General features: G+C 41.4%; 1 protein-coding gene across 1 annotated transcript in view; it reads right to left on the minus strand.

Moving 5' to 3' along the window:
- The window catches only part of LOC308404088 (histone-lysine N-methyltransferase EHMT1-like), a 69,307-nt gene that overhangs the window by 36,765 nt on the left and 6,457 nt on the right, over positions 1 to 26,085 (minus strand). The window contains exons 4-14 of the mRNA XM_080893934.1: positions 22,472 to 22,554; positions 21,622 to 21,850; positions 21,335 to 21,480; positions 20,206 to 20,349; positions 18,484 to 18,788; positions 18,272 to 18,355; positions 18,093 to 18,181; positions 17,887 to 17,993; positions 12,291 to 12,413; positions 10,348 to 10,449; positions 10,153 to 10,257 (exon numbers count right to left, since the gene is read on the minus strand). Coding sequence (XP_080750060.1) covers positions 10,153 to 10,257; positions 10,348 to 10,449; positions 12,291 to 12,413; positions 17,887 to 17,993; positions 18,093 to 18,181; positions 18,272 to 18,355; positions 18,484 to 18,788; positions 20,206 to 20,349; positions 21,335 to 21,480; positions 21,622 to 21,850; positions 22,472 to 22,554 — 1,517 coding nt within the window. The remainder of the gene's footprint in view (positions 1 to 10,152; positions 10,258 to 10,347; positions 10,450 to 12,290; positions 12,414 to 17,886; positions 17,994 to 18,092; positions 18,182 to 18,271; positions 18,356 to 18,483; positions 18,789 to 20,205; positions 20,350 to 21,334; positions 21,481 to 21,621; positions 21,851 to 22,471; positions 22,555 to 26,085) is intronic.

Below are 26,085 nucleotides of genomic sequence, written 5' to 3' on the forward strand. Positions count from 1 at the left end.
GTAAGAACAAGATCCGGGCCATCAACACGTACGCCCTGCCCGTGATCAGGTACCCTGCTGGGGTAATAGGCTGGCCAAAGGAGGAGATAGAAGCCACTGACATAAAGACAAGAAAGCTCCTTACCATGCATGGAGGGTTTCACCCCAAATCCAGCACCCTGAGGCTGTACGCTAAGCGGAAGGAAGGGGGCCGGGGACTGGTGAGTGTCAGCACCACAGTCCAGGATGAGACAACGAACATCCAAGAATACATTAGGAAGATGGCCCCAACTGACCGAGTGCTCAGTGAATACCTCAGGCAGCAGAAACCCAAGAAAGAGGAGGGAGACGAGGAACCATCATGGAAGGACAGGCCCCTGCACGGTATGTACCACCGGCAGATAGAGGAGGTGGCTGATATCCAGAAATCCTACCAGTGGCTGGACAAAGCTGGACTGAAAGACAGCACAGAGGCACTAATCATGGCAGCACAAGAACAAGCTCTGAGCACAAGATCCATAGAGGCTGGGGTCTATCACACCAGGCAAGACCCCAGGTGCAGGCTGTGTAAAGATGCCCCAGAGACAATCCAGCACATAACAGCAGGGTGCAAGATGCTAGCAGGCAAGGCATACATGGAACGCCATAACCAAGTGGCCGGCATAGTGTACAGGAACATCTGTGCCGAGTATAACCTGGAAGTCCCGAGGTCAAAATGGGAGATGCCCCCAAGGGTGGTGGAGAATGACCGAGCTAAGATCCTGTGGGACTTCCAGATACAGACGGACAAAATGGTGATGGCTAACCAACCGGACATAGTGGTGGTAGACAAACAGAAGAAGATGGCCGTAGTGATCGATGTAGCGGTTCCGAATGACAGCAATATCAGGAAGAAGGAACACGAGAAGCTGGAGAAATACCAAGGGCTCAGAGAAGAGCTCGAGAGGATGTGGAGGGTGAAGGTAACGGTGGTCCCCGTGGTAATCGGAGCACTAGGTGCGGTGACTCCCAAGCTAGGCGAGTGGCTCCAGCAGATCCCAGGAACAACATCGGAGATCTCTGTCCAGAAGAGCGCAGTCCTGGGAACAGCTAAGATACTGCGCAGGACCCTCAAGCTCCCAGGCCTCTGGTAGAGGACCCGAGCTTGAAGGATAAACCGCCCGCAGGGGCGTGCTGGGTGTTTATATATATATATATACACACACACACACACATATATATATATATATACACATATACATATATATACATATATATATGTGTGTATGTGTGTATGTATGTATGTATGTATGTATGTACACTCAACAAAAATATAAACGCAACACCTTTGTTACTGCTCCCATTCCCCATGGGATGGACGTAGAGACCTAAAATTCATTCCAGATACACAATATAACCATCCCTCCCAAACAGTGGTCACAAATCAGTCCAAATGTGTGGTAGTGGGCACATCTGCTATATTGAGATAATCCATCCCACCTCACAGGTGTGCCACATCAGGATGCTGATCTGATATCATGAGTAGTGCACAGGTGTACCTCAGACAGGCCACCCTGGAATGTGCAGTTTTTTGCGCTATTGGGGGTCTGGGGACCCAGAACCGGTCAGTATCTGGTGTGACCACCATTTGCCTCATGCAGTGTAACACATCGTCGCATGGAGTCTATCAGATTGTCAATTGTGGCCTGTGGAATGTTGGTCCACTCCACTTCAATGGCTGTGCGAGGTTGTTGGATATTCGTGGGAACTGGTACACGCTGTCGTATACGCCGGTCAAGCACATCCCGAACATGCTCAATGGGTGACATGTCCGGTGAGTATGCTGGCCATGCAAGAACTGGGACGTTCTCAGCTGCCATCTGCCCTGAACAATGTGAACCATGATTCATCCGTGAAGCGCACACCTCTCCAACGTGCCAGACGCCATCGGATGTGAGCATTTGCCCACACAAGTCTGTTACGGCGACGAGCTGGAGTCAGGTCAAGACCCCGATGAGGACGACGGGCATGCAGTTGAGCGTCCCTGAGACGGTTTCTGACAGTTTGTGCAGAAATTGTTTGGTTGTGCAAACCAATTGTTCCAGCAGCTGTCTGGGTGGCTGGTCTCAGACGATCTTGGAGGTGAACCTGCTGGATGTGGAGGTCCTGGGCTGGTGTGGTTACACGAGGTCTGCGGTTGTGAGGCCGGTTGAATGTGCTGCCATATTCTCTGAAACGCCTGTGGAGACGGCTTATGGTTGAGAAATGAACATTCAATGCACAGGCGACAGATCTGGTTGACATTCCTGCTGTCAGTATGCCAATTGCACGCTCCCTCATTGCTTGTGGCATCTGTGGCATTTTGCTGTGAGACAAAACTGCACATTCCAGGGTGGCCTTTTGTTGTGGGCAGTCTGAGGTACACCTGTGCACTACTCATGATGTCAGATCAGCATCCTGATGTGGCACACCTGTGAGGTGGGATGGATTATCTCAATATAGCAGATGTGCCCACTACCACACATTTGGACTGATTTGTGACCACTGTTTGGGAGGGATGGTTATATTGTGTATCTGGAATGAATTTTAGGTCTCTACGTCCATCCCATGGGGAATGGGAGCAGTAACAAAGGTGTTGCGTTTATATTTTTGTTGAATATATATATATATATATATATATATATATATATATATATACACACACACATATATATACATATATATATCCATACATACGTATATACACATACGCACTTATACACATTTTCAATAACCCCATTAACACCTCAAAGGATACACAACCTACAAATATATACCCATGCCAACATACCCGTGCACTAGCACACACATGAAAATATTAGACAAGAACACCCTATCAAATCTCTACCTCTTCCCTGTACCCTGTAAAAACCATATCCTTAAACCGCTTTTTAAACTGCGCCATGCTCGGACATTGCTTCATATCTTTACTTAGTCTGTTCCACAGCTTCACTCCACACACAGAGATGCAAAAACTTTTTAATGTTGTACGGATACGAGGATGTTTTAAATTTAATTCCCCCCTCAAATTGTATCCCCGTTCCCTTTTAGAAAACATTTTTAGAATATTGTCAGGAAGCAGGTTATTTATTGCTTTATATATAATTTGTGCAGTGAGAAAATGAACCAGATCTGTGAATTTTTGATTTTAAGAATAGTGGATTTGTATGATCTCTGTAACCAGTTTTATGGATTATCCTTATGGCCCTTTTTTGTAATATAAAGACTGATGATAGCAAACATTTGTAAGTATTGCCCCAAACCTCTGCACAGTAATTCAAATACGGTGCAATCAGGGAACAATAGAGAATGTGGAGTGATTTGTGGTCCAGAATGTGTTTTACTTTACTCAAGATTGAGACACTTCTTGAAATTTTGTTATGTATATGATTTATATGAGACTTCAAGTTTAATTTATCATCTATAATCACACCAAGAAACTTATGTTCTAGTACTCTTTCAATTTCCACGCCATCTATATGAATCTGCACTTGTGCATTTCTAAGGGAATTCCCAAATAAGATTATCTTAGTTTTACTTAGATTTAGCGATAGTTTGTTCCTGTTAAACCATTTTTTAATTTTGCACATTTCTGAAGTAATTGTATCCAGCAGCTCCTTTAGATTCCCCCCAGAACAAAATATATTTGTGTCATCTGCAAATAATACAAATTTTAATATATCAGATGCCTTACAAATATCATTTATATGAATAATAATTAATTTTGGACCCAGTACAGAGCCTTGTGGAACACCACAAGCAATGTCCAAGCATGATGAGGAATGGACACCCAGTAGGGCTGCACGATTTTGCATAAAATGAGAATCACGATTTTTTGGCATAGAATTGAGATCACGATTCTCTCACGATTCTCTTTTCCAGTATAAATATTTATTGCACTTATTAACTGCACATCAACTTCGTAACAGTTGAGACTGAACATAAAAACAATAAATAAACATAAAAACAACAAATGTCTCACGTTTTTTGTTGCCGCAAAATGTTGTACTGCTTGAAATTCCGTCTCCACCGTTGCTCGACACTGCGTGTATAGAGCAGGTAGTGCAACAATAGAAAAATAGTTGCGGGACGGCACTGTGTAGCGTTTGTCTAGGGTGTTGATCATTTTCCTAAATCCCTTGTTTTGCACAGTGTTGATGGGAGCCATATCTTTGGTCAGGTGATAAGTGATAGCCTCCGTAATTTCTTTGAGTTCGACGTATATAGGGAAGCGCTGTGTAAGGTTCCCGTTATTGATGTTTGGGTGGTTGCCCGGAACGGATTTTCTCCTGTCACTTTCTCATCATCCCTGACGTGCTCTCCGTTGTTTTTTCCCTGCTAATTTTAGCATCACACGGCACAGCTTCTGTATCACGTGGTATAAGGCTCCGCCCTTGTCATTTGTTGAGCAGGAAGAGTGAGCACTTGTTTTCATGCAGAGTACGTCCCGGATCAAGATGCGGTACAATCGTCGTCGTCGTCTTTTTTTTCCTTTCTTTTTTTTCTTTAAAAATCGTTGACATTTGGAAATGAGATCGCACATAAGTATGAATCGAGATCGCGATTTTCTAACGATTAATCGTGCAGCCCTAACACCCAGCTTCACAAATTGTTTCCTGTCACTTAAATAGTTTTTCACCCATTGCAGTACAACCCCCCTGATCCCGTACCGCTCCAGTTTATTAATTAATATGTCATGATTGATTGTGTCGAATGCTTTCTTGAGATCCAGAAATACTCCAGCTGCATACTGTTTCTGATCTATAGCATTCGTAATCTCCTCAATTGATTCGATTAATGCCAGAGATGTTGATCTTTTTGATCTGAATCCATATAGAGATTGAAAATGTGACGTCACTCAGGGGTAAAACCGCAAAGAATTCTGGGAACTCATGGCAAGAGGTACTAGCGCACGTAGGCTTTCAATTGAAATCAGTTATACAGCGATAAAAAGAAACACAAAAAATGGCAAGAAGCTGTTGTATTATTAACTGCAATAGCCGGTCGCATGACAGCCACGGGAAGCCGACAGGTAAAGAGATCGGTTGTTATCGGATTACGTCGTTGAAGAGAAATTGTTCGAGCCATGTTTCCGAAGTAACAAAGAGGCGACGGATGGCCTGGATTGCAGCCATTCAAAGACCAAATATAACGTCCCAGAACACTCCAGCTCACAGGTTAATGCTCCAAGCATTTCCACACAGGTCAGTCTGCTGTTGTAGTTAATGCGTCATTTTTCTTAACATAATTGGTGATATAGGTTACAAGCAAGTCTGGCGCTGAACAGAAATTGTCGCTTTATGCTCCTTTGTTTATTGTGCATAAACAGTGAATTGTCCCGACACAATATTGTGTTTCGCTTCTGTTATTACCATGGTACACTGACAAAAACATTTTATTCACAGGATAAAACAGTTGTTTTGTATCACTAATTGCCCAGTACGATTACAGCATACAATATTATTGTCACTGCTACATTTCTGTGATGCGTACCAGAAATTATTTCCACTACTAATTAATTACCGTTGAGCTCAAAGGTTATATTAATAAACGGTTAACGAATGTGTATTTATGAAGACGATTTGTGAGACTGGTAAACTTATGATACGTACGATGGTCTTTACTTTCTACACGGTGCATTTCAAGGTCCTGTACCCATCCGTCGGTAAACTGTACCTGGGCTTGTTGCAGTGACCTGAAGTTACTAAACTTCACGAGTGTATGCGCTCACTCCAAGAACCGTATAATTATAAATATGAGCATGGTGAAAGTTGGGCAGCACGCTGACGTCTTTTGATCCTCTGTGTGCTCGTAAGGGTCTAACACTTTCACTGGTTTGATTTTTTTCCTCGTATCTTTTCTTTGACTTTTCATCAAGTCTGTCTTTGTACGGACCGGCATTGTTCTCCTTCGTTTTGTACATACCTTTTTGGGGGGCAAAGAAAAAGCAAGAGTTTATTGGAACCGAAGAATGAACGTTTTGCGGTGCTGCAAATGCTTGCATTTGATGCGGTACTTGGATTGTTTTGCCACGAGTTCACGGCATGCAATGCGTGAAAGTCACGTGGTCTGTCAATCTCTATTGACTGTCAGAGAGTAATTTATATTTATCTAAGAATTTGTCTAATCGTTTATTAAACAGGTTTTCTAGGATTTTGGAGAATTGTGGTAGTAAAGAAACAGGCCTGTAATTTGTGAAGTGGCGTCTATCCCCAGTTTTATACAGCGGCACAACTTTAGCTATTTTCATTTTGTTTGGAACTTTTCCCGTCTGAAATGATAAGTTGCAAATATATGTTAGAGGTCCTACAATTCCTTCAATGACCTTCTTGACGATTTTCATGTCAATATCATTACAATCAGTAGATGTTTTATATTTACACATGTGTACAATGTCAATTATTTATTTTTCCTCCACTGATGTGAGGAACATTGAGTTAGGGTTCCTATCAATCAGGTTTTCACTACAGTCTACTGATGGCAGTGACTCAGGTTCTGCCAGTTTTGGTCCAATATTTACAAAATAATGATTAAAGCTGTTGACCTTATCAGCAGTGTTTTCCATAATATTGCCATTGTCGATAAAGTATTGAGGGTAACTTTGTTGTCCAGAATTATTTTTAATGATACCGTTTAAAACATCCCATATTCCCTTCATATTATGTTTATTGTTGTTCAATATTTTACTATAATACTCCTTTCTACATATACGTATAATATTGGTCAACTTATTTTTGTATTTTTTATATTTATTTTCAGCATCTTTTGTTCTTTGTTTTAGGAATTCCCTATAGAGTGTATTTTTCTTTTTACATGCATTTTGTAAACCCTTAGTGATCCATGGTCTATCTGAATATTTGTGCTTTCTGTTGTATTTTATTGTTGGACAGTTTTTATCGTACAATTCCATGAATATTCTTAGAAATATGCCATATGCAATATCAATATCAGTTTCTTTGTACACATTGTCCCAGTCCTGATTTAATAGATCGTTCTTAAGTGCATTCATAGTTTCTTCTGTCCTTACACGTCTGTATCTCAGTTGTTTTTCATGCTGATTTTTCTTATAACTAGTGTCACCTCCTACATCGTTCCCTCGCTCACCTGGAGACCGCTGGAAGCACTGTGAGAATCATGTTCTTTGATTTCTCCAGTGCCTTCAACACTATTCTTCCCTCGGTTCTGAAGGACAAGCTGGAGAACTCTGGAGTGGACCATCACCTCACTACCTGGATTTTGGACTACCTCACCGACCGACCACAGTATGTGAGGACTCAGGGCTGTGTGTCGGACAGGGTCGTCTGCAGTACGGGGGCCCCACAGGGAACGGTTCTGGCTCCGTTCCTCTTCACCATCTACACTGCAGACTTCTCCCACAATTCCACCCAGTGCTTCCTGCAGAAGTTCTCTGATGACTCTGCAATAGTCGGCCTCATCACTGATGGGGACGACAAGGAGTACAGAGGACTGACTCAAGACTTTGTGGACTGGTGCCAGCTGAACTACCTCCAGATCAACGCCAGTAAAACCAAGGAGCTGGTGGTAGACTTCCGCAGGCACAAGCATTCTCCACTGCAACCACTGAACATCCAGGGTATGGACATTGAGGCTGTGGACAGCTACAGGTACCTTGGTGTTCATCTGAACAACAGACTGGACTGGACTCATAACTCAGACGCCCTCTACAGGAAAGGGCAGAGCAGGTTGTACCTGCTGCGGAGACTCAGGTCGTTTGGGGTGGAGGGCCCACTCCTGAAGACCTTCTATGACTCTGTGGTGGCTTCTGCTATCTTTTATGGTGTGGTCTGCTGGGGCGGCAGCATCTCTGCTGGGGACAGGAAGAGACTGAACAGGGTGATCCGAAGGGCCAGCTCTGTTCTAGGATGCCCTCTGGACCCAGTGGAGGTGGTGAGTGACAGGAGAATGGCGGCTAAGCTGTCATCCCTGTTGGACAACGTCTCCCACCCCATGCAGCAGACTGTGACAGCACTGAGCAGCTCCTTCAGTGGGAGACTGCGGCACCCACGGTGTGGGACGGAGAGATTTCGCAGGTCTTTCCTCCCCACTGCTGTCAGACTCCACAACAAAGAGTTTAACTGAACAAACACACACATCCACACATGTGCAATAACACTAAGTGCAATAATCCTTTCTGGCATCGTTGTATTTTTACTCAGTTGTATATAGCATTCGTATTCTATTTTTATCTTATTGTATATTTTTATTCTATTTTATTCTACTGTATATAGTATATTATTTTATTCTATTCTGTACAGTTGTGTACTGTATTTATTCTTATTGTATTCTAATTTTTGCGTCATAACTTTTGCACTGTCCACTTCCTGCTGTGACAAAACAAATTTCCCACGTGTGGGACTAATAAAGGTTATCTTATCTTATCTTATCTTATAAACTGCAAAAACTGGTAGGTGATCACTGATGTCATTAATTAATATTCCGCTCACAATGTTGTTTTCCATATTGTTAGTGAAAATATTGTCAAGTAAGGTGGCACAATGTGGTGTAATTCTGCTAGGCCTGGTTATTTTAGGATGTAAACTCAAACTGTACATAGGGTTTAGGAATTCGTCGGTCATTTTATGCTTTTTCGGATTCAACAGGTCAATATTAAAATCACCACAGATAAACATAACTTTGATTTGTTTTAGAGAATATTTCCTCTATGAAGTCATTAAATACTTGAATACTAGAGCCAGGTGTTCTATATATACAGCTAATTATGACATTTTTCTCAGCTGTTCGATCAGCTGTTCGTAACACTTCCCACATTGAAAAAGACGTCAGCCCGAACTATCGCAGGTCCGCCATTTCCTGCCCGAAACTGGAAGTGACGTCATCTTCGCGGAAAATGTAGTTTTTTACTTGTAGGCTTTAAAAACCTATACTGGTGTTTTTATAAGTCATGTTTGACTTCTTTGAATAGTTTCTGGGATGCTTAGAACTCAAATTGCACTGCTGGAAATAGTTTATTTTGATGCACATGCTGTTTTCTTTGCAAATTGGCATTATAGGATTGTTTTTTTGTTTTTCCTGCAGTATATAAAAATTGGTGTATCTCCAAAATAAAACTATGAAGACACTCAATAAATTTCCTGTTGTTGTAAACTATTTTTTGCAACTTTTTTGTATTTAAAGTTTTGAGGGATAAACCTCTTAAATTTCTCCAAGTAGAAATATATGTAAAAAAAAACAAAAACGATTTTCAATTTTTTTGTAGTTTATTGCACTTTTTTGCAATTAATGTAGTTACTATGCATACATATTATTAAAATATGGGCTTTAACAGTTGTATTGACGTATAGCAACTTGAAATGCTCCCACAAATGGCACTACAACATGTAAAAAAATAATATAAGCTCTGGCGGACTTGGTTCTATAGTAGGTCTTAAAGGGTTAAATAAATATCGTCAAATAATCGAGATCTCAACTTCAGTGAAAATAATAGTGATTATCATTTTTGCCATAATCGAGCAGCCCTACTTCTCGGCGTTCTGGATGCGGAGAGCCTTAACTTCCTCGACCAGGTCCAGGACGGCTTTCTGCTGCAGTTTGACAGCAGAAATCTCCTCTGTCATAAACTCCAGCGACTTCTTAATATCCTAGGCTGACAGAACTTTTTTCGGGCCCATGCTGAGAGACGCTCTTGTAGCGGGGGTTCACAAATAACTTAGTGCTTCTCTTTAGATGAGCCAGGACAATAAACTAAAACACAAACGCAATCAAGCGGGAACTGTGTGGCTTTTTCTTCTTCTTTGGAGATTATTACTGGTGATATGGTTTGTTGTATTGTGTTCAACAAATATTTTCATACTTTTTCACACTGTTCTGGTTGCCTGCGACACCTTGTTACAAGTGCTAGAACCTGTTTACTGAATCAGGTGCGTGCGTAGAAGGAGGAAGTGCATTTACCTATCTTGCTGGATATCCAGTTACGGAAGCAACACATTAACAAGAGAATTCTGAGTAAAACCAAAGTTACTTTCCCTAGTAACTAGTTACTTTGAAAGTAACGAGTAACTTGAAGTAACTGAGTTACTTTTAATAGAAGTAACTAGTAATGTAACTAAGTTACTAATTTAAAGTAACTTACCCAACACTGGAACAAGAGTAAAACAGTATGCCGAGCACACCAACCTTATCTCTGATATTAACATCGGCTCCTTTGGCCAGCAGCAGGTGGACCAGCTCCTTGTGCTTGTACTCGATGGCCCAGGTGATGGGAGTCCACCCTCCATCATCCTGTGCACACATACGCAGAAAATGTCACACCAAGATTCCCCATAACGCATGACTATTAGGGGCAGTTAGTGAATCGCACCGTGTTTTTACCTGACAATTGATGTATTTGGATGCCTTGGAGAGCAGATGATGAATTACATTGTAATGCCCCAGTTTAGCTGCCAGATGCAGACAAGTGAAGCCCGTGATATCCTGGGATGACAACATGATTCACACTGAACAACACTGCATTGCTGCCAACACTGTCAAAGCCCAGAAGAAAGAGAACTTTACTGATTTCTGGACCTTGTGAGTCAAATAGGACAATAGACAAAAAATGATGAAGCAAAGTGCATCAAGCAGCTCAGAAATGTTCTCTACCTGCTCCTGCTCCACTGTTTATGCCTTACAGCTGGTGAGCGTATTTATTTTTCATATAGTAGTTTCAGAAACTTGCTTAATGGGGGTCTCTCGCATATTTGTTGCTTCAATGCTAATTCTTTTCTTGGCCACAATTACATAACCAATTCTCTGCATAAATAAAATAACAAATCACAACAGAGCAGATTCTGAAAATACTCAGAACACTTTGCATATCCTATTTTCGCTAACCCATAACAAATCAAACTATGTGTGTAGATCAAAACAATACACTTTTTTATTCTAGTGTAGTAATGCTGCCATCATATCATCACACCAGGAAAACCAGTGGATTATTATTCATTACTCAGTAATGACAATTTTCACACTGCAAAGCTATCGAGTAGGTTGACTCAGACACTCTAGTTCTGGTCTCTAATGTGTATGATTGACACATGTGACCTGTTGAGATGTTTGTGGGGATTGAGGCGCCTGGGAAGGGATCTGAAAACTGGATTATCGATGGCAGACAGCAGAAAGATGGTCGCTCACAGTGGATATAAATGAAGCCATTTATGTCCACTGTGAGTGACTATCTTTGAACAGAGGCGGTGGTTTACGACACCAAGTGTCTGCCATCTATAATCTAGTTTTGAGATCCCTTCCCAGACACCTTAACACCCACTCACATCCTCAGGAAATCACATGATAGGGTGGGGCTAGGTTTCACAGTGAGCTCACCTGAAACCTTGGCTGATTGTGACCTACACCCATTTTCACACCTTTACTCATGTGATTAGGTGGAGGATCATTAGGGGGTCCTTTTATCCCTCTTGGGGAGGCACTCCCACAGGGTTTAAATCTGGGACTCTCCACCATTTGACCCCAGAACTGAAGAAGCTTCTCTGATGAGAGGTGAAACATCTTCAAGCAACTTAAAAAAGTTCAGATACTTTTCCTTCCAAGCTCCTTAGACCCTCTTAAGGGACAACCCACACTAGGGTCTAAATACCTGGGACTGTCTACCTTTTGGTTTTAAAACTGAAGAAGCTTCTTGGATGAGGTAAAACATCTTCACAAAATTCAAAGAGGTCCAGTTGCTTTCTTCCCAGCTCCTTAGACTACAACGACCTGGATGGCTGAGAACCTACACAGACAAAATTGTAGGCAGATTTTCTGCAAAATTGTACCTGGGTTAGCTGCTGCCTGAACCTCTCAATGCTAGTTGCGACCAGTTTCCCGTGCGAGACAAAACTCACGTTCAATCCTCCCCATCAATAAACTGATCTTCTGAATTGTGTAAAGCTAGAAACTGTACAGCTACCAGGTTGCCCATGTAGTGAAAATAAAATATATTTTTTGCTTTACTGTATTGGTTGTTTTCAGGTCCCTGAATCTCTTAAACTATACGATAATCTTAGATTCTTGTAATCTAATGCCTTTGTCATGTTTTAGGGGTTGTTTTCTTTTGTTCGCCTGGACCCCCCCTTTAACCTGACTTGTTAATAAGCAGTTGAAAAAAATGAATATGATTCTAAAAACAGAACCTCAGGTTCTGAAGGTCCTAAGAAGTGGCAGCAGATGACAGAGAGTGGAATCAGACTGAGTGATGGATGACACAGAATCTGAGTAAAGCATACACCAGGCTGATAGGAGACGCTAACGGTGCCCAAGATGGGGACTGACCCACCCACCTTGTGGCTGACGGACGCTCCGGCTCGAAGAAGATACTTCACCGTGTCCAGGTGGTTGTTTTCACAGGCTGCCATCAGTGGTGTTCTCTGGTCCTCATCAAACATGTCCAGGTTAGCTCCAGCCTGTGTGTGCACCAAGGTTGTTATTGTTAACGAAAACTAATGAAATAACGAAAACTAGAAGTGAAAAAACATTTTCGTTAACGGAAATAAAAACAAAAAAAGGAAAACTAACTAAAACTGGAATGAGTGTTCACAAAACTAACTAAAATTAACTGAATTTATAGTAAAAATGTGTCTAGTTTTCATTGATGTGTGCGTGTCATACAATAGTCAAGGGTAAAAATGAAGTTTAGTTTACAGATTTTTTTCTTGCTGTCTCATTATGCCAGCAGGTGGCAGTACGTTAGTCGAGTCGTCTGTGTTGCTGCTCCGTCCACTCGCAGAATCATGTCAGGAAAAGTCAGGAGAAAGCGCCGGAGTCCAATTTGGGATTACTTTGAATATGACTGTGTTTTGGATAAAGCAAGTGTCTTGTAGTGGAAAGAGACGAATTATGAGGGACATTTCTAAAGGGGAAAAAAATCCCACAAACCTTAAAGTGCTCTTGAAAAGCTCACACAAGAAGGCTAACCTAGCTTACCTTGAGAAGGTAAGGGAGCACACTCAACCCTCATCCCCAGAAAACAGAAGCTAACCCCAGGCAAGGCAGCGTGATGCATCCCGAGACAACAGGACTGGGATATCTACATAACCGTGTGAGTCAATTGCCTTCAAAAAGTTTATCAATTCACTTGAACCAAAATTACGAACACCCGGTGCTGCAAGAGTTAATAGTCTCATTGGGGCCAAGATATACATTTTATAGTTGCCTGGTATCAATGGTTGTTCATCTGCCCTAATTTATTTATTTATTTAAAGAACCCATAGGTGGGAATGTGAGTTGTCTGTCTCTGTGTGTTAGCCCTGCGACAGACAGGCGACCTGTCCAGGGTGCAGGGTGTGGTAGCTGGAATAGCAACATACCCAAGGATAAGCAGAAGAGCATGACTGATATGATGAAACTGGGATTTTGTTGCACTTAATTATTGCAAACACAACTAAAACTATAACTGAAACTAATCAAAACTAAACTGAAACTAAGGATTTTCAAAAAAAATACAAACTAAACTAAACTAGCAAACAATTGGTAAAAACTAATTAAAACTGATATAAAATTGAAAATCTGAAGTCAAAACTAAATAAAAATAAAAACTAATGAAAATTGCAAAACTATTAAAACCCTGATGTGTTTTTGTTTTTTTTTGTTTTTTAATTTGTAAAGAATAATTTCCACCAGAGACTAAACTGGGAATCCTTGACTCACACATACTGTACTGTACAAAATTTAAGATGATATCTTATTGCTCAATTACTTTATATTTTGATAGGAAAATGGGACCTAGGTGAAGCAATGTGCACAAACATACATAAATAGAGTACATACTGAAAAAATAGAGTTTGTACCGTAGTAGTAAGCTTTAAAGTCAGTATTCAGTATGACTACACCTTCCACCTGTGAGCCAAGACGGGCATGTTAACTCATACAGAGAAACCATGAACAACAAACAGAGCAGACAAAAACAAATGACAATGCTTTCATATGATCATATGGGGAGGAAAAAAGTGGAGCGATGTAGAAGTACTAGTGCATTATCGGAAATCTCCCAAAAGTGAACGCCAAACTAAGGTCACCTCAATCAGTCCCAACTAAAAGCGGAGAGGGAGTCTCACTTCTGAATTTAAACTGGGAGTTGGTCCAGCCTTGAAGTAATAAATGCATGAACCAGTTTTTTCAGTACCACTCTGAGAAAGGATGTTGGAATTTTAATAATACTGGACAGATAAACAAATGCACTGCGGCATATTAGTTCATGGTGCAAGCTGAATTAATTTATAGGATTACTTAAAAAAAAATTGTTTCTACTTATTGCAATGAGTAATTAACCATTCATTTTTTAAACTATCTGATCAGGATTTATTTATCTATACTTACAAATTCTTTTCTCTTCAAAACTCTGTCATTTTTCAAGATTAGGGATCATTGATCTTAAAAATGTCTTCCCAGGATTTATTTGACACAATTCCAGCTTTCCTCCCACAGAATAGAAAAATACTGGTGGCCGCCAGTGCTGCTCTTCACACTGCTAATAGATTCACATACAGTATAAATGTGAAAATCCCACACTTCCTTCACTGACTTCCTTCTTGAGTTATAGTTGCAAGAAAACTTGACCTCTGACCTCAAGTTCAAGGTCACTTAGATTTAAACTCAAAGATTTCTAGTACCGTATTTTCACAACCATAAGGCGCACTTAAAAGTCTTAGATTTTCTTCAAAAAGTACGGCGCGCCCTATAGCGCAGTGCGCCCTGTGTGTTGTAATGAGGACGTAGTAGAAAACACCATGAGAACGCTAAAGGGTAAAGTGTATGCGTTGACTTTATCGCACATACCTGTATAAAAGAACAGGTATGTGCATTATGCAGGACATCGTTGTTTTAACAACCCTGAAAATGGCAAAGAGACACGCTTACGAAGCACAGTTTAAACTGAAGGCCATCAGCTACGCGGAGGAACATGGAAATCGAGCAGCGGCGTGAGAATTTAAGATTAACGAATCGATGGTTCGCAAATGGGGGAAGCTAGAAAACAAGCTCCGGCAGGTCAAGAAAACGCAGCTGAGTTTCCGCGGACATAAGGCGAGGTGGCCCGAGTTGGAGGAAAGACTCGAGCGGTGGATCATTGAGCAAAGAACGAGCGGGAGAAGCGTTTCGACGGTCACCATTCGGCTAAAAGCAGTTTCACTAGCTGAAGAGATGAACATTGAACATTTCCAAGGAGGTCCGTCTTGGTGCTTTCGTTTTATGAAACGGTGCCATTTTTCCATCCGGACCAGGACTACGGTAGCGCAGCAACTTCCAGCGGATTATAAGGAAAAGCTGGCCATCTTCCGCTCCTACTGCAGCAAACACATCGGCGACAAAAACATCCAGCCCAGCCACATCACTAACATGGACGAGGTCCCGCTCACTTTTGACTAGAGATGGCACGATACCACTTTTTTATGTCCGATACCGATACCGATATCATAAATTTAGATATCTGCCGATACCGATATGAATCCGATATAGTGTTTTTTAATCAACAAAACTGTTTTTTAAATATCTTGCTGCATTTTGTATAAGTTCATACTCAAGTTTAAAACAACAACTACACTAAAGCTATTCTGTTATACCTGTATGCAAAAAAAAATATTTCATAGTTCAGCAATACTGATCAATCTAATAAACTTAAACCTACACCATCCTCCCTATTCTGGTATTTTAAAGAGTACTTAGCATAAATATTAAGCAACCTAACTAATAGGGTTCCAACTCCCAGCAACAACAAAAATAAATAAATAAAAAATAGGGAACCACCCCTCACGCTCCACCTCATGATGCTTAATCGACGTAATCAACCTTAATTTGATGCAGTGTGAAAAAAAATGCACAGAAATCAATTATTTTTCAAGAAATATTAAATAGATTCAACATCTTTCTTCAACAAAATTGCAGACTGCACAGATGGTACCTTCCCAAAGGAAAAAGTACTATAGCTTACTAGGGTATATATATTAGACTTAATAGTTACTATATATAGTAATGGACTTCTATTCATTTTACATCAAATTAAAACTTTGGGTGTCAGATAATTATTTATTAAAAGCTAGACATTTTAAATGAGAATAAGAAAGAAAAGTATGTCTTTGTGCCCCCTTTTCCCTGTTAATGCCCTATCGGCCCCCCTGGCTAAACTTTGCTAGATCCGCCCCTGCACAGTTACCAGCCGTCAGCTACAAAAAGATCCTCGAGTAGAAAGTAATATTAAATACATTCTAACAACAGCTGATCAAGCTTAAACGTGCTGCTGTTGTTCAGCCGCTGGTTTCCTCTTTCTGGTGCAAAATGGGCCAAAAGCAAACTAGAGACACGGACTCGCGACAGAAAAGCCGATCAGCTGATCGTTAAGCAGTTTCATGATTGAAGTAGCAGCAGGAGAGGCAGTCGCTTGTTAAGCTTAACGCAGGAATGCTTTACAAACATTCAGAGATGGACTTACACAGTTGCTTTACTTCTCTCAGGATAACTTTGTCGGAGATGAAATGCCGGGTTGCTAGCGAAGCTCCAAATGCTATCCAGACCACCGACAGGTCCCGCATGCCACAGCCGCTCTATCACGTGATGCATACTGCTCCGACGTGCTAACGTTCTGAGGTGAGTTACGGCGTGTTGCAAGTTTTGTGAGGTGCTTTCGTGATATTTAATGGATCGGATTACATTTTTTATTTTTCTCCGATATCCGATCCAGTAATTTAGGTCAGTATCGGACCGATACCGATACGTAATATCGGATCGGTCCATCTCTACTTTTGACATCCCGGTGAGTCACACTGTGGAGAAGAAGGGGACCAGCACGGTAGCGATACGCACAACGGGGTATGAAAAATCTTCTTTTACTGTTGTGCTTGGCTGCCATGCTAATGGACAGAAACTGCCGCCTATGGTGATTTTTAAGCGAAAGACTTTGCCTAAAGAGAAGTTTCCAGCAGGAATCATCATTAAGGCAAATGAAAAGGGCTGGATGGATGAGGAAATGATGAAAGAGTGGCTGAGGGAGGTGTATGTAAGGAGACCAGGTGGTTTTTTCCACGCATCACCATCGCTCTTAATCTGTGACTCTATGCGTGCCCATCTCACAGCTGATGTGAAAAAACTAGTGAAACAAATTAACTGTGAGCTTGCTGTCATTCCGGGAGGCCTGACAAAGGAACTCCAACTGCTGGACATCGGTGTGAACCGCCCGTTCAAAGTAAGGCTGCGAGCGGCCTGGGAGTGATGGATGACCGATGGAGACCACAGTTTCACCAAGAGTGGAAGGCAGCGCCGGGCGAGTTACGCCACAATTTGCCAATGGATTGTAGATGCTTGGGCTAACATGTCTGCTGGCACTGTTGTTCGAGCTTTCGCAAAAGCTGGCATCATTTCCGAGGAGCCGCACGGCACGGAAAGTGACTCAAACAGTGAAGAAAGTGAACCTGGCATGTTTGATGGAGATTTAGCGCAGCTGTTCAATTCAGACACAGAGGATGAGGACTTCGATGGGTTTGATTGATGATAAAAATGTGAGTACCAAACTTTGTTTTGCTCCTGCTTTATTTTTAAATATGCACACTTGTATGCTTGTGTGTTGTTGATGATGACGATTACTGGTAATAAAAATGTGAGTAAGGTACCGAACTCAGGTTTGCTCCCGCTTTATTTTTAAATACGCATACGGTACTTGTATGCGCCCTATGATCCAGTGCGCCTTATGTGTGTGTTAAATACAGTAATGGCACACATAACTGAGACTGCGCCTTTTAGTACAGTGCGTCTTATGGTCGTGAAAATACGGTAGATGCACCTGAGGTATCACCTTGTCTTGAGTAATCGCATTTACAACTTGGGTGTCCAGAAAGCATGTCTCCAATACGTCTTATCAAACAGTCTGCAGTGAAGCTAATATCGTCTCACCTGGACCAGCATGTGACAGATCTCCTGGTGACCTTCAGCAGCTGCTGCATAAAGGGGGGTGCATTTGTTTTGGCCCTCCATCAAAAAGTTGGGGTCCTTCCCATCAACTGTAACACACAAATTTTGGTCTTACACAGCCGCCAAGAAGTAGATCCAGAGTTGATGTTGCTAAAGCCAATTTTCTTCTGAGAACATATGTGAGCTACCTAGAAGCTGGATGACCTTCTGGAGGTCTCCCTGCTTTGCAGAAATGTACAGCTGCCTTGTGGGGTACTTGACCTTCTTTGGTTTGAGGCTGAAAAGAATACAGCTTATTCATTTATCTCAAAGTGTAAACTTTGATACCCACACTGATGTCACTCTTATATTTCATGGGTAACCTTACTTCTCATCATCCAGTGCCAACAGAATGCTCTCCAGTGACTCTTTGGGAAGTCTTTCTGTAGTGTTCACAGCCTCATCCTTTAACCTGCAGAGAAAAAAAACAAGTAGTAAGCTTGATTTATCGTTTAATAGTTCCTTTCATCCAGGAAGTTAGTCTTTACTTTTCATCTGTGAGGAGAAGAGATGTCATGGCCACAAGCAGCACTATGTTACCTGCTTGGGCTCTCATCTCTGCCTCTCTGCGGCTCACTGCTCTTTTTAGCTCTGAGCCCCTGTATTCGTAACATGTTTGGGACTGAAGCCGGCATAGCCACCGCAGATGCAGCTGGAAGCAATGACTCAGGATTCAATCTAGGGACAGAGGGTGACAGATCAGCCTTGGGGACTGTGACCTCCTTTGCCCCACAGGCATCCTCTCCACAGTGGGGGCAAAACTTTCGGTCCTTCAGGATGGAGGCGCAGTCACGGTGAAAGCGGTGGGAGATGCTGCCATAGGGCCTGCACTCCATGAAGGTGCCCTATGGGATAAAAGTTAAGAAGAACAGCAGTGAAACATTCAACATGTTTCAGATTGAAACGTTTCTAAATGGCCTGTATTTGTATGGCGCTTTACTAGTCCCCAAGGACCCCAAAGCGCTTTACATACTCAGTCATCCACCCATTCACACACACATTCATACACTGGTGATGGCAAGCTACATGTAGCCACAGCCACCCTGGGGCGCACTGACAGAGGTGAGGCTGCCGAACACTGGCGCCACCGGGCCCTCTGACCACCACCAGTAGGCAACGGGTGAAGTGTCTTGCCCAAGGACACAATGACCAAGACTGTCCAAGCCGGGGCTCGAACTGGCAACCTTCCGATTACAAGGCAAACTCCCAACTCTTGAGCCACGATCGCCACATCTTTCACTTGTCAAGCCACATATACACTCAAAGCGATTACTAATATTTTGTGTTAATTTGTGTTGATTTGAAGACAGGAACCTTCCTGGAAGAGAGGTCAGACATCTGTAAATGAGTCTCTTGGAGGAATGCGACATCCCCTTTAAATGTGTAAAGTAAATACACAGAATATCCGGAAAGTATTCCGAGCGCATCACTGTTCCACATGCTGTCATGTTAGAGTCTTATTCCAAAATGGATTAAAGTCAATTTTTCTACATACAATAATGACAAAATGAAAAACAGTGATACTGTGCAAACGTCCTTTGCACAATATCACCTGCAGGCTGCTGAGTTTGCATCTTTTGCTGTGAAGTACAGCCAGACTTTAGACCTCTTTGCCTTGGGCATTTTTAATCTGTAGCTCTGCTCTAAAATAATGTACGTGGGCCCGCCTACTATCCTTGTGAAGGTTAAATGATTGGCTAGAATCCAAAGTGTATGACATCTCAGGGGAAAAAAAAAAAAAGTACCGAAATGTGCGCTGCTTTTCGGTCTGGTTACTACCGTTTATGTCAGAACCGGTGCCATTACCGGTACCCATCCGTACTTGGCACATGTGCAGGTGAAGGCAAAGGGAAGATATGCTTCACCATATTTTCTAGTCTTTGGCTTAGAATGAAGTTGGTTTGGAAACATATTCAGTGATGCTTCATCTCCTGCTATGCGTTTGTGTGGGCGCCCCGTGCTAGCAGTGTCCAAGCATTTTTTTGTTTTTTTTCTCCCCTTTTCATACCGCGCCCCCCTGCAATGGCTCTACGCCCCCCCTGGGGGGCAGGCCCCACACTTTGGGAAGCTCTGGTATATAGTATGTATAGTAAATATACTATATACTAATAGAGTATGTGAAAATGAAAAATGTTTTTAAAAGTGAAATATAGAGGTAAAATCAAAAGTAGTCAAAAACAGCCAAAAATGTCCTGCAGTATATTTGAGCATGTACTGCAGTAAATTAATAATCTCAGGACTTTGTGTGCTTTGTCTGCTCACCGTCCTACAGAAGAGTCCACATCCAGGGCAGCACTGGTGCTTGACCATACCGGCTCGGTGATCCTCGCACAACACCAGCAGATGGACAGTGTTGGAGGGGCGCATCATTTCCTGTTTCATTACTCGCCTGTGACAGCGATTTAGCTGAGCGGAGACACACAGACACAAAAAATGAATACCACACTGATGCAGCATTAATGCAAACAAGGTTATTGTCACACTGAATGACAGGACAAGTTCAGCCAAGCTTTAGCTCTCACGCTGATGGTCTTGCTTTTAATTTTAGAATACTTTGTTATACAAAAGTGGCTTCAGAACAAGCTCAAATCATCACCTCTCCATCACTGTGCTAGGTTTTTGACAAATGTGGCACTGTGTATTAAGGCTAAACATCTGCACTTTGATCTCAACTCTCCAAAAGACATTGATTCAGAAATTGTGTGTTTTGTTCAGATGCATCTTAGCAAAGCCAAGCTGTGATGTCATGACCTTTTAAGAGAAAATAGCATTTAAAAACCTTTCCTATCAAGCCATTTTTTAATTTTACTGTGATAAACTTTAACATTTAACATGCTGAGGCCTATAGAGTCTGAGATGTAACTTGTGGACTTTCTGTTTTAGCTGTCAGACAGATTTCTCTGACCGCTGCAGTCTTCCATTGTGGTGAATTTACTGGGAGATTCACTCATGGAAAGACATTCTCTCTGTTGAATGATACGAGTTTATATTATTTGGAAATGGCCTTAAAACTCGTTGCAGACTGATGGGCAGCAGCAATTGCTTCTTTAAGACCATTACTAATTTTTCTGATAACACAGCTGAATGCTCCAGCCTTACTAAAACCTCTGCTTTTATAGAGGTGCCCACACTTACTAATGGTCATCTAATCAAGTATATTTGATTAGCAGCACTACTTAATCTCTTAATTCCTATCGAAGCAGAAAGGCTGTACTTAGTTTTGCCATACACTAATTGGCTAACCCTAAATTTTAGCTAAATAAAAAGTCATGTATTGTTTATCTGAAGATGTGTTTACAAATAAAATTAATTTCATATAGTTTACTGTGAAGCTTTTTTCTCCAGGGGCAATGAGACCATGAATGTCTTTGTTATTCTAGTTGATCTTTACCGTTCCATCTGCACTCTCCATGGCCATGCAGGTCTGATCCAACGCAGAGAGGCCTCCTCTGCTGTTAGGTGTCTCCATGCGACAGCAGCATAGCGGCAATTCCTCAGCCAAGTCTGTTTCTGCCACTTCAGAATATGCTGCCAGACCTACACACAAAATCCTGTTATTCTAATACAGATCACAGCAAGCCTGTGAACTCTAAAACTGAGCATTGTAGAAAGAAAAGAGGAGCTGTGATGACTTCAGGTTAGAGGTAATCCAGTTATCCTTCAGTAAGTTCATCTTACCTGCTGATACGGATGGTGAGAGAAGCTCCTGCTGAGCTTTCAGGTCCAGGCAGTCCAAAGCCAGCTCTGTGTATTCTACATGGCTCCCTTGTCCTGACTCCATCTCCTCCACGTGCGATTCCCTCCTGACAGCTGTCGTTGCTCCAGCCTGTACAGTTACAGGAGGACTCACTGGTTTCTCAACAACTGCAGTTTGGTTCTTCTCCATTCTGACTTTAGGCTCCTCTTTCTAAAACACAGAAAAATAATAAAAAATTGATAAAGACAGGAATAACATTTTCTGACAATTTATGTCTAGTCATTTGAAAAAAGGCTAGTCCAAACTGGAAGTAGTCTGCAGGAACAAGTCCATGAAGACAACACTTGCCAACCTCAAAGTCCAGTGGGCACGTCTCAAATTAAGCTTCTCAACTTCTAGGTCAAGTGACTACCAGTGAGAGCAAAGTATTGACATTATGACTGACATGTATGATAACAAATTGAAGCGAACGAGTGACCAGTAACTACAAAGCAATTTGCAACAAGCAAACAGAATTCTGTGTAGACATCCTTTCATAGCAAAAGTTCTGAAACAGTTGAACAAGAAAACCACATTGTGACAGTGACAAATGAAAAATGCCAATGTCCCACTCAGAATCAGTCTGACAAATAATGAATTAACAACATTTAACCATACAAAAGAACAATGTCTGTAAGTGTATGCAGAACAACAGGGAAACATACAACGCCATGTGATTCAAAGATCTGCACTTGGTATTAACAACTGCGTAATATCTTAGTAGAGTGCCTCTTTTCAACCAAACCCCCAGTCAACGTTTGTGTCAGTGAGCAAATAAATTAATAGACCTGCCTTCTCTGGCTGTTTAACTGCCTTGGCCTTCTTTTTAGGGACCAGGTTGTACATTCCCATCTTCCGCTTTTTCCTCTTCAGACCTAGGAAAGGGACAAAAAGACCAAAAATATTTGACCATAAACATTTTTATTCTGCGAATGTCAAAACTGTGAAATTTTATACTGTCAACTGTATTCGCTTGTCTGCCTTCACACGCACATGAACTTCAGCGACATCTCATTGTTAAACAGAGATGGGCAGTAACGCGTTACTTGTAACGCGTTAATGTAATCTGATTACTTTTTTAAAGTAACGAGTAAAGTAAGGGATTACTATCGCAAAAACGGTAATTAGATTACCGTTACTTTCTTGTAGGAACGCTGCGTTACTGCGTGATTTTTTTGCGAGAATGTCTCATGACAATGACGTAAGCGAGTGCGACGTTCGTGACAACAGCTGTGTGCAGATCAACAATGGATAATATATCATGTAGGGGAGATAGTATGAGCGTGCAGCGTTTAAAGCGTGGAAGTACAGACCTTACTTTGAGTTTGATTCCATAAAAAGTGACAAAAACATTAGTGTCCGTTGTGCGTAGGAAGAAAACTTCTTTTTACAGCGAAAAAAACCCCCTAAACAAGCACCGAGTGCGCAACAACGTAATGGGAAATTCACAGAGAAACTCGCGGATTCTTCCACTGACCGCTGCGGCACACCTGCACCAGGGTAAACCTCCGCCTACCCTACTCCTGCTTTACAGGTGAAAATAGAGCAACAGGACCGCTAGTGTTTGATTTTATTTATTTTCTGCTGCGTTTTACTTGCATCTATTTGAAAGACTGAGTGTAAACACAAAAAATATTTTTATTTTATGTGCTGGAATGTACAGAAAATAGGTTTAAATGTTAAACTAATTTCTTCAAGTCAGAGAATGGTGCATATAATTAAATTTTTAGTTGATGCATAAAGTTAAAAGATTAAAACTGATAAAACAAGTTAAAAAAAAAGAGACTTTTCCATTTGATTACATTTTGTATGATGGATTATGCAGAAAAAGTAGAATTGGGCTGAAAGACCTATCGCTTTATCACCTATTCAGGTTATAAATCGTGTTTTTAAAAAGTAACTAAGTAACTAATTACTTTTGAAACCAAGTAATCAGTAAAGTAACGGGATTACTTTTTTGGGGAAGTAATCAGTAATCAGTTACTGATTACGTTTTTCAACTAACTTGACCAACACTGTTGTTAAATATGATGGTCAATTCAGTCCATTCAAGTTAGAACTACAAAAAACTTTGGAGAAAATATTTGTATAGAAGTTGCTGATGTGAAACTCAAAAATATAGTGGATTAAACTCTCACCGTGAGAACGGTTTTGATTAATGGTGTAAAACCATGCAAATTCCAAACATTTTTAACTTAATACCAGATTATAAATAAAACTTAAGCTCTAAAAATTTTATGTCTTCTGTAAACAGTGACCTACGTTAGCAGGTCAGGAAAAGAATGTTAACTTGTTATTTTCTTTTATATCGCGAGAGTACTCTTGCCCGCGAAGTGTTGTTGTTGCATGTATGTAAAATGGCGTAACGAATAAAGCGCTGGGAATGAGAGTACGACGTCGTGTCTTTTGAGTTAACATTGGTAGCAGCGGATGGTTTCCAATTGCAAAGTACCACCAAAGCTTGATGAAGCCAGGCCATACGAATGCTGGAAGAATGAAGTCAATATCTAGAGACAAGTTACGGAGCTGGATAAACACACACTGCAGAAAACATGTCTGTCACACACACTGCAGAAAAACATGTCTGTCACACACACTGCAGAAAACATGTCTGTCACACAAACTGCAAATGAGCCCTCTACACCCACTGATCATGTCTCTGCAAATGTAAAGTTAAGGGCAGGACAGCTGATCACTTTTACCAACAGAGACAACGGTGTTCAACACACAGCCAGAGTGCTAGGCAGAGCGGGAAAAGCAAAAGGGCAATACAAAAACTGGTACAATGTGCAATATCTTGAGCATGATGGTAGTGAAGGTGAAAAGAAAGCTGTAGACATGTCACTTGTTGATGGTCTTTGCACTGAAGCTGAAAACAGAGATGCAGATGTACTCATAACAAAAGATATTTCCTTTGATTCTGCTAATCTTTTAAATCACGGCAGGGATAGCTCAGTAGGTAAAGTGGTCGCCCCATGATCGGAAGGTCGGCGGTTCGAATCCACTTAACGGCTACCCTGAGGTACCCCTGAGCAAGGTACCGTCCCTACACACTGCTCCCCGGGCGCCTGCTTAGTGGGCTGCCCACTGCTTCACTGAGTGAATGGGTCAAATGCAGAGAAAAACAAGTAATTTCCCCATGGGGATCAATAAAGTATCCATTATTATTATTATTAAAACATATTTGTTTGAACTTGCTTTTTCTACTAGTTAAATTCTCGCCTCGCTTCTGTGAGTTATTCTATTAATGTGTCTGGTTGTTTTGCGTTGTCCTGCGCTGTCAATGTTTTCTATCACTGTGTTTGATGGTACAGCTTTACTCTGCTATAGCTGTGTGCTATAGCTTATTCTTATTAGTGGTCTTTACCTGTGAACATAATCTCACACTTATATGACTCTGACGTTATAGTGCTAATTATTTTATTATTTTATTGTTGCGTTGTCTATGTTCTCTATCACTGTGTATGATGGTACAGTTCTACTTTGCTATAGCTGTGTGCTATAGATTATTCCTATCAGTGGTTTTTACCTGTGAACATAATCCCACACTTATATGACTCCGATGTTTTAGTGTAAATCATTTTATTGTTTTATTGTTTTATGTAAAGCACTTTGGCATGCCCCTGGCTTTTAATGTGCTCTATAAATAAAGATTGTTGTTGTTGTTGTTGTAAGCAGCAGGAGATTGAGAGCTGGCGAAGTAATGGTGTGTTTGATGAAGTGAAAGACCTGGGTCAAAAATGTGTGTCTACTAGATGGGTCTGTACACTCAAAGAAACTGCTAATGGTGTTGTCCCAAAGGCTCGACTTGTGGCACGGGGGTTTGAAGAGGTAAATACTAAAGAACTACAGAAAGACTCTCCAACATGTGTGTCTGAGTCCCTCAGACTAGTGCTAGCTGTGATATGTCAAAACAAGTGGAGAGTAAATTCAATGGACATTAAATCTGCCTTATTGCAGGGAATGGAACTGTCAAGAGACATTTATCTTCGTCCCCCACCTGAAGCTGGCAAGGACAATGTTCTATGGAAACTGAAAAAGTGTGTTTATGGACTTGCATGCTTCACTTTATTGGTATAATAAGGTCAAAGACATTATGTTCAAAACTGGTGGTAAAATATCACAGGTTGATCCTGCAGTGTTCTATTGGCAGAATGAACAATCTGAGATTACAGGAGTGCTTGCATGTCACATTGATGATTTCCTTTGGGCTGGTTCAAGTCACTTTGCAACTCATATCATTCCTGTACTGAAATCTACCTTCCTTGTGGGCCGTGAAGAACATGACAGCTTTTCTTATGTTGGTATGGACATTTGTACAGTTAATGATGTAATAGAGGTGCATCAACAACTTTACATTGACAACCTACAACCGGTTCAGTTACAAGCAGCACGGGCTGTACAGA

Source organism: Rhamphochromis sp. 'chilingali' (genome assembly GCF_963969265.1).
Source record: "Rhamphochromis sp. 'chilingali' genome assembly, chromosome: 10".
Classification (NCBI taxonomy): domain Eukaryota; kingdom Metazoa; phylum Chordata; class Actinopteri; order Cichliformes; family Cichlidae; genus Rhamphochromis; species Rhamphochromis sp. 'chilingali'.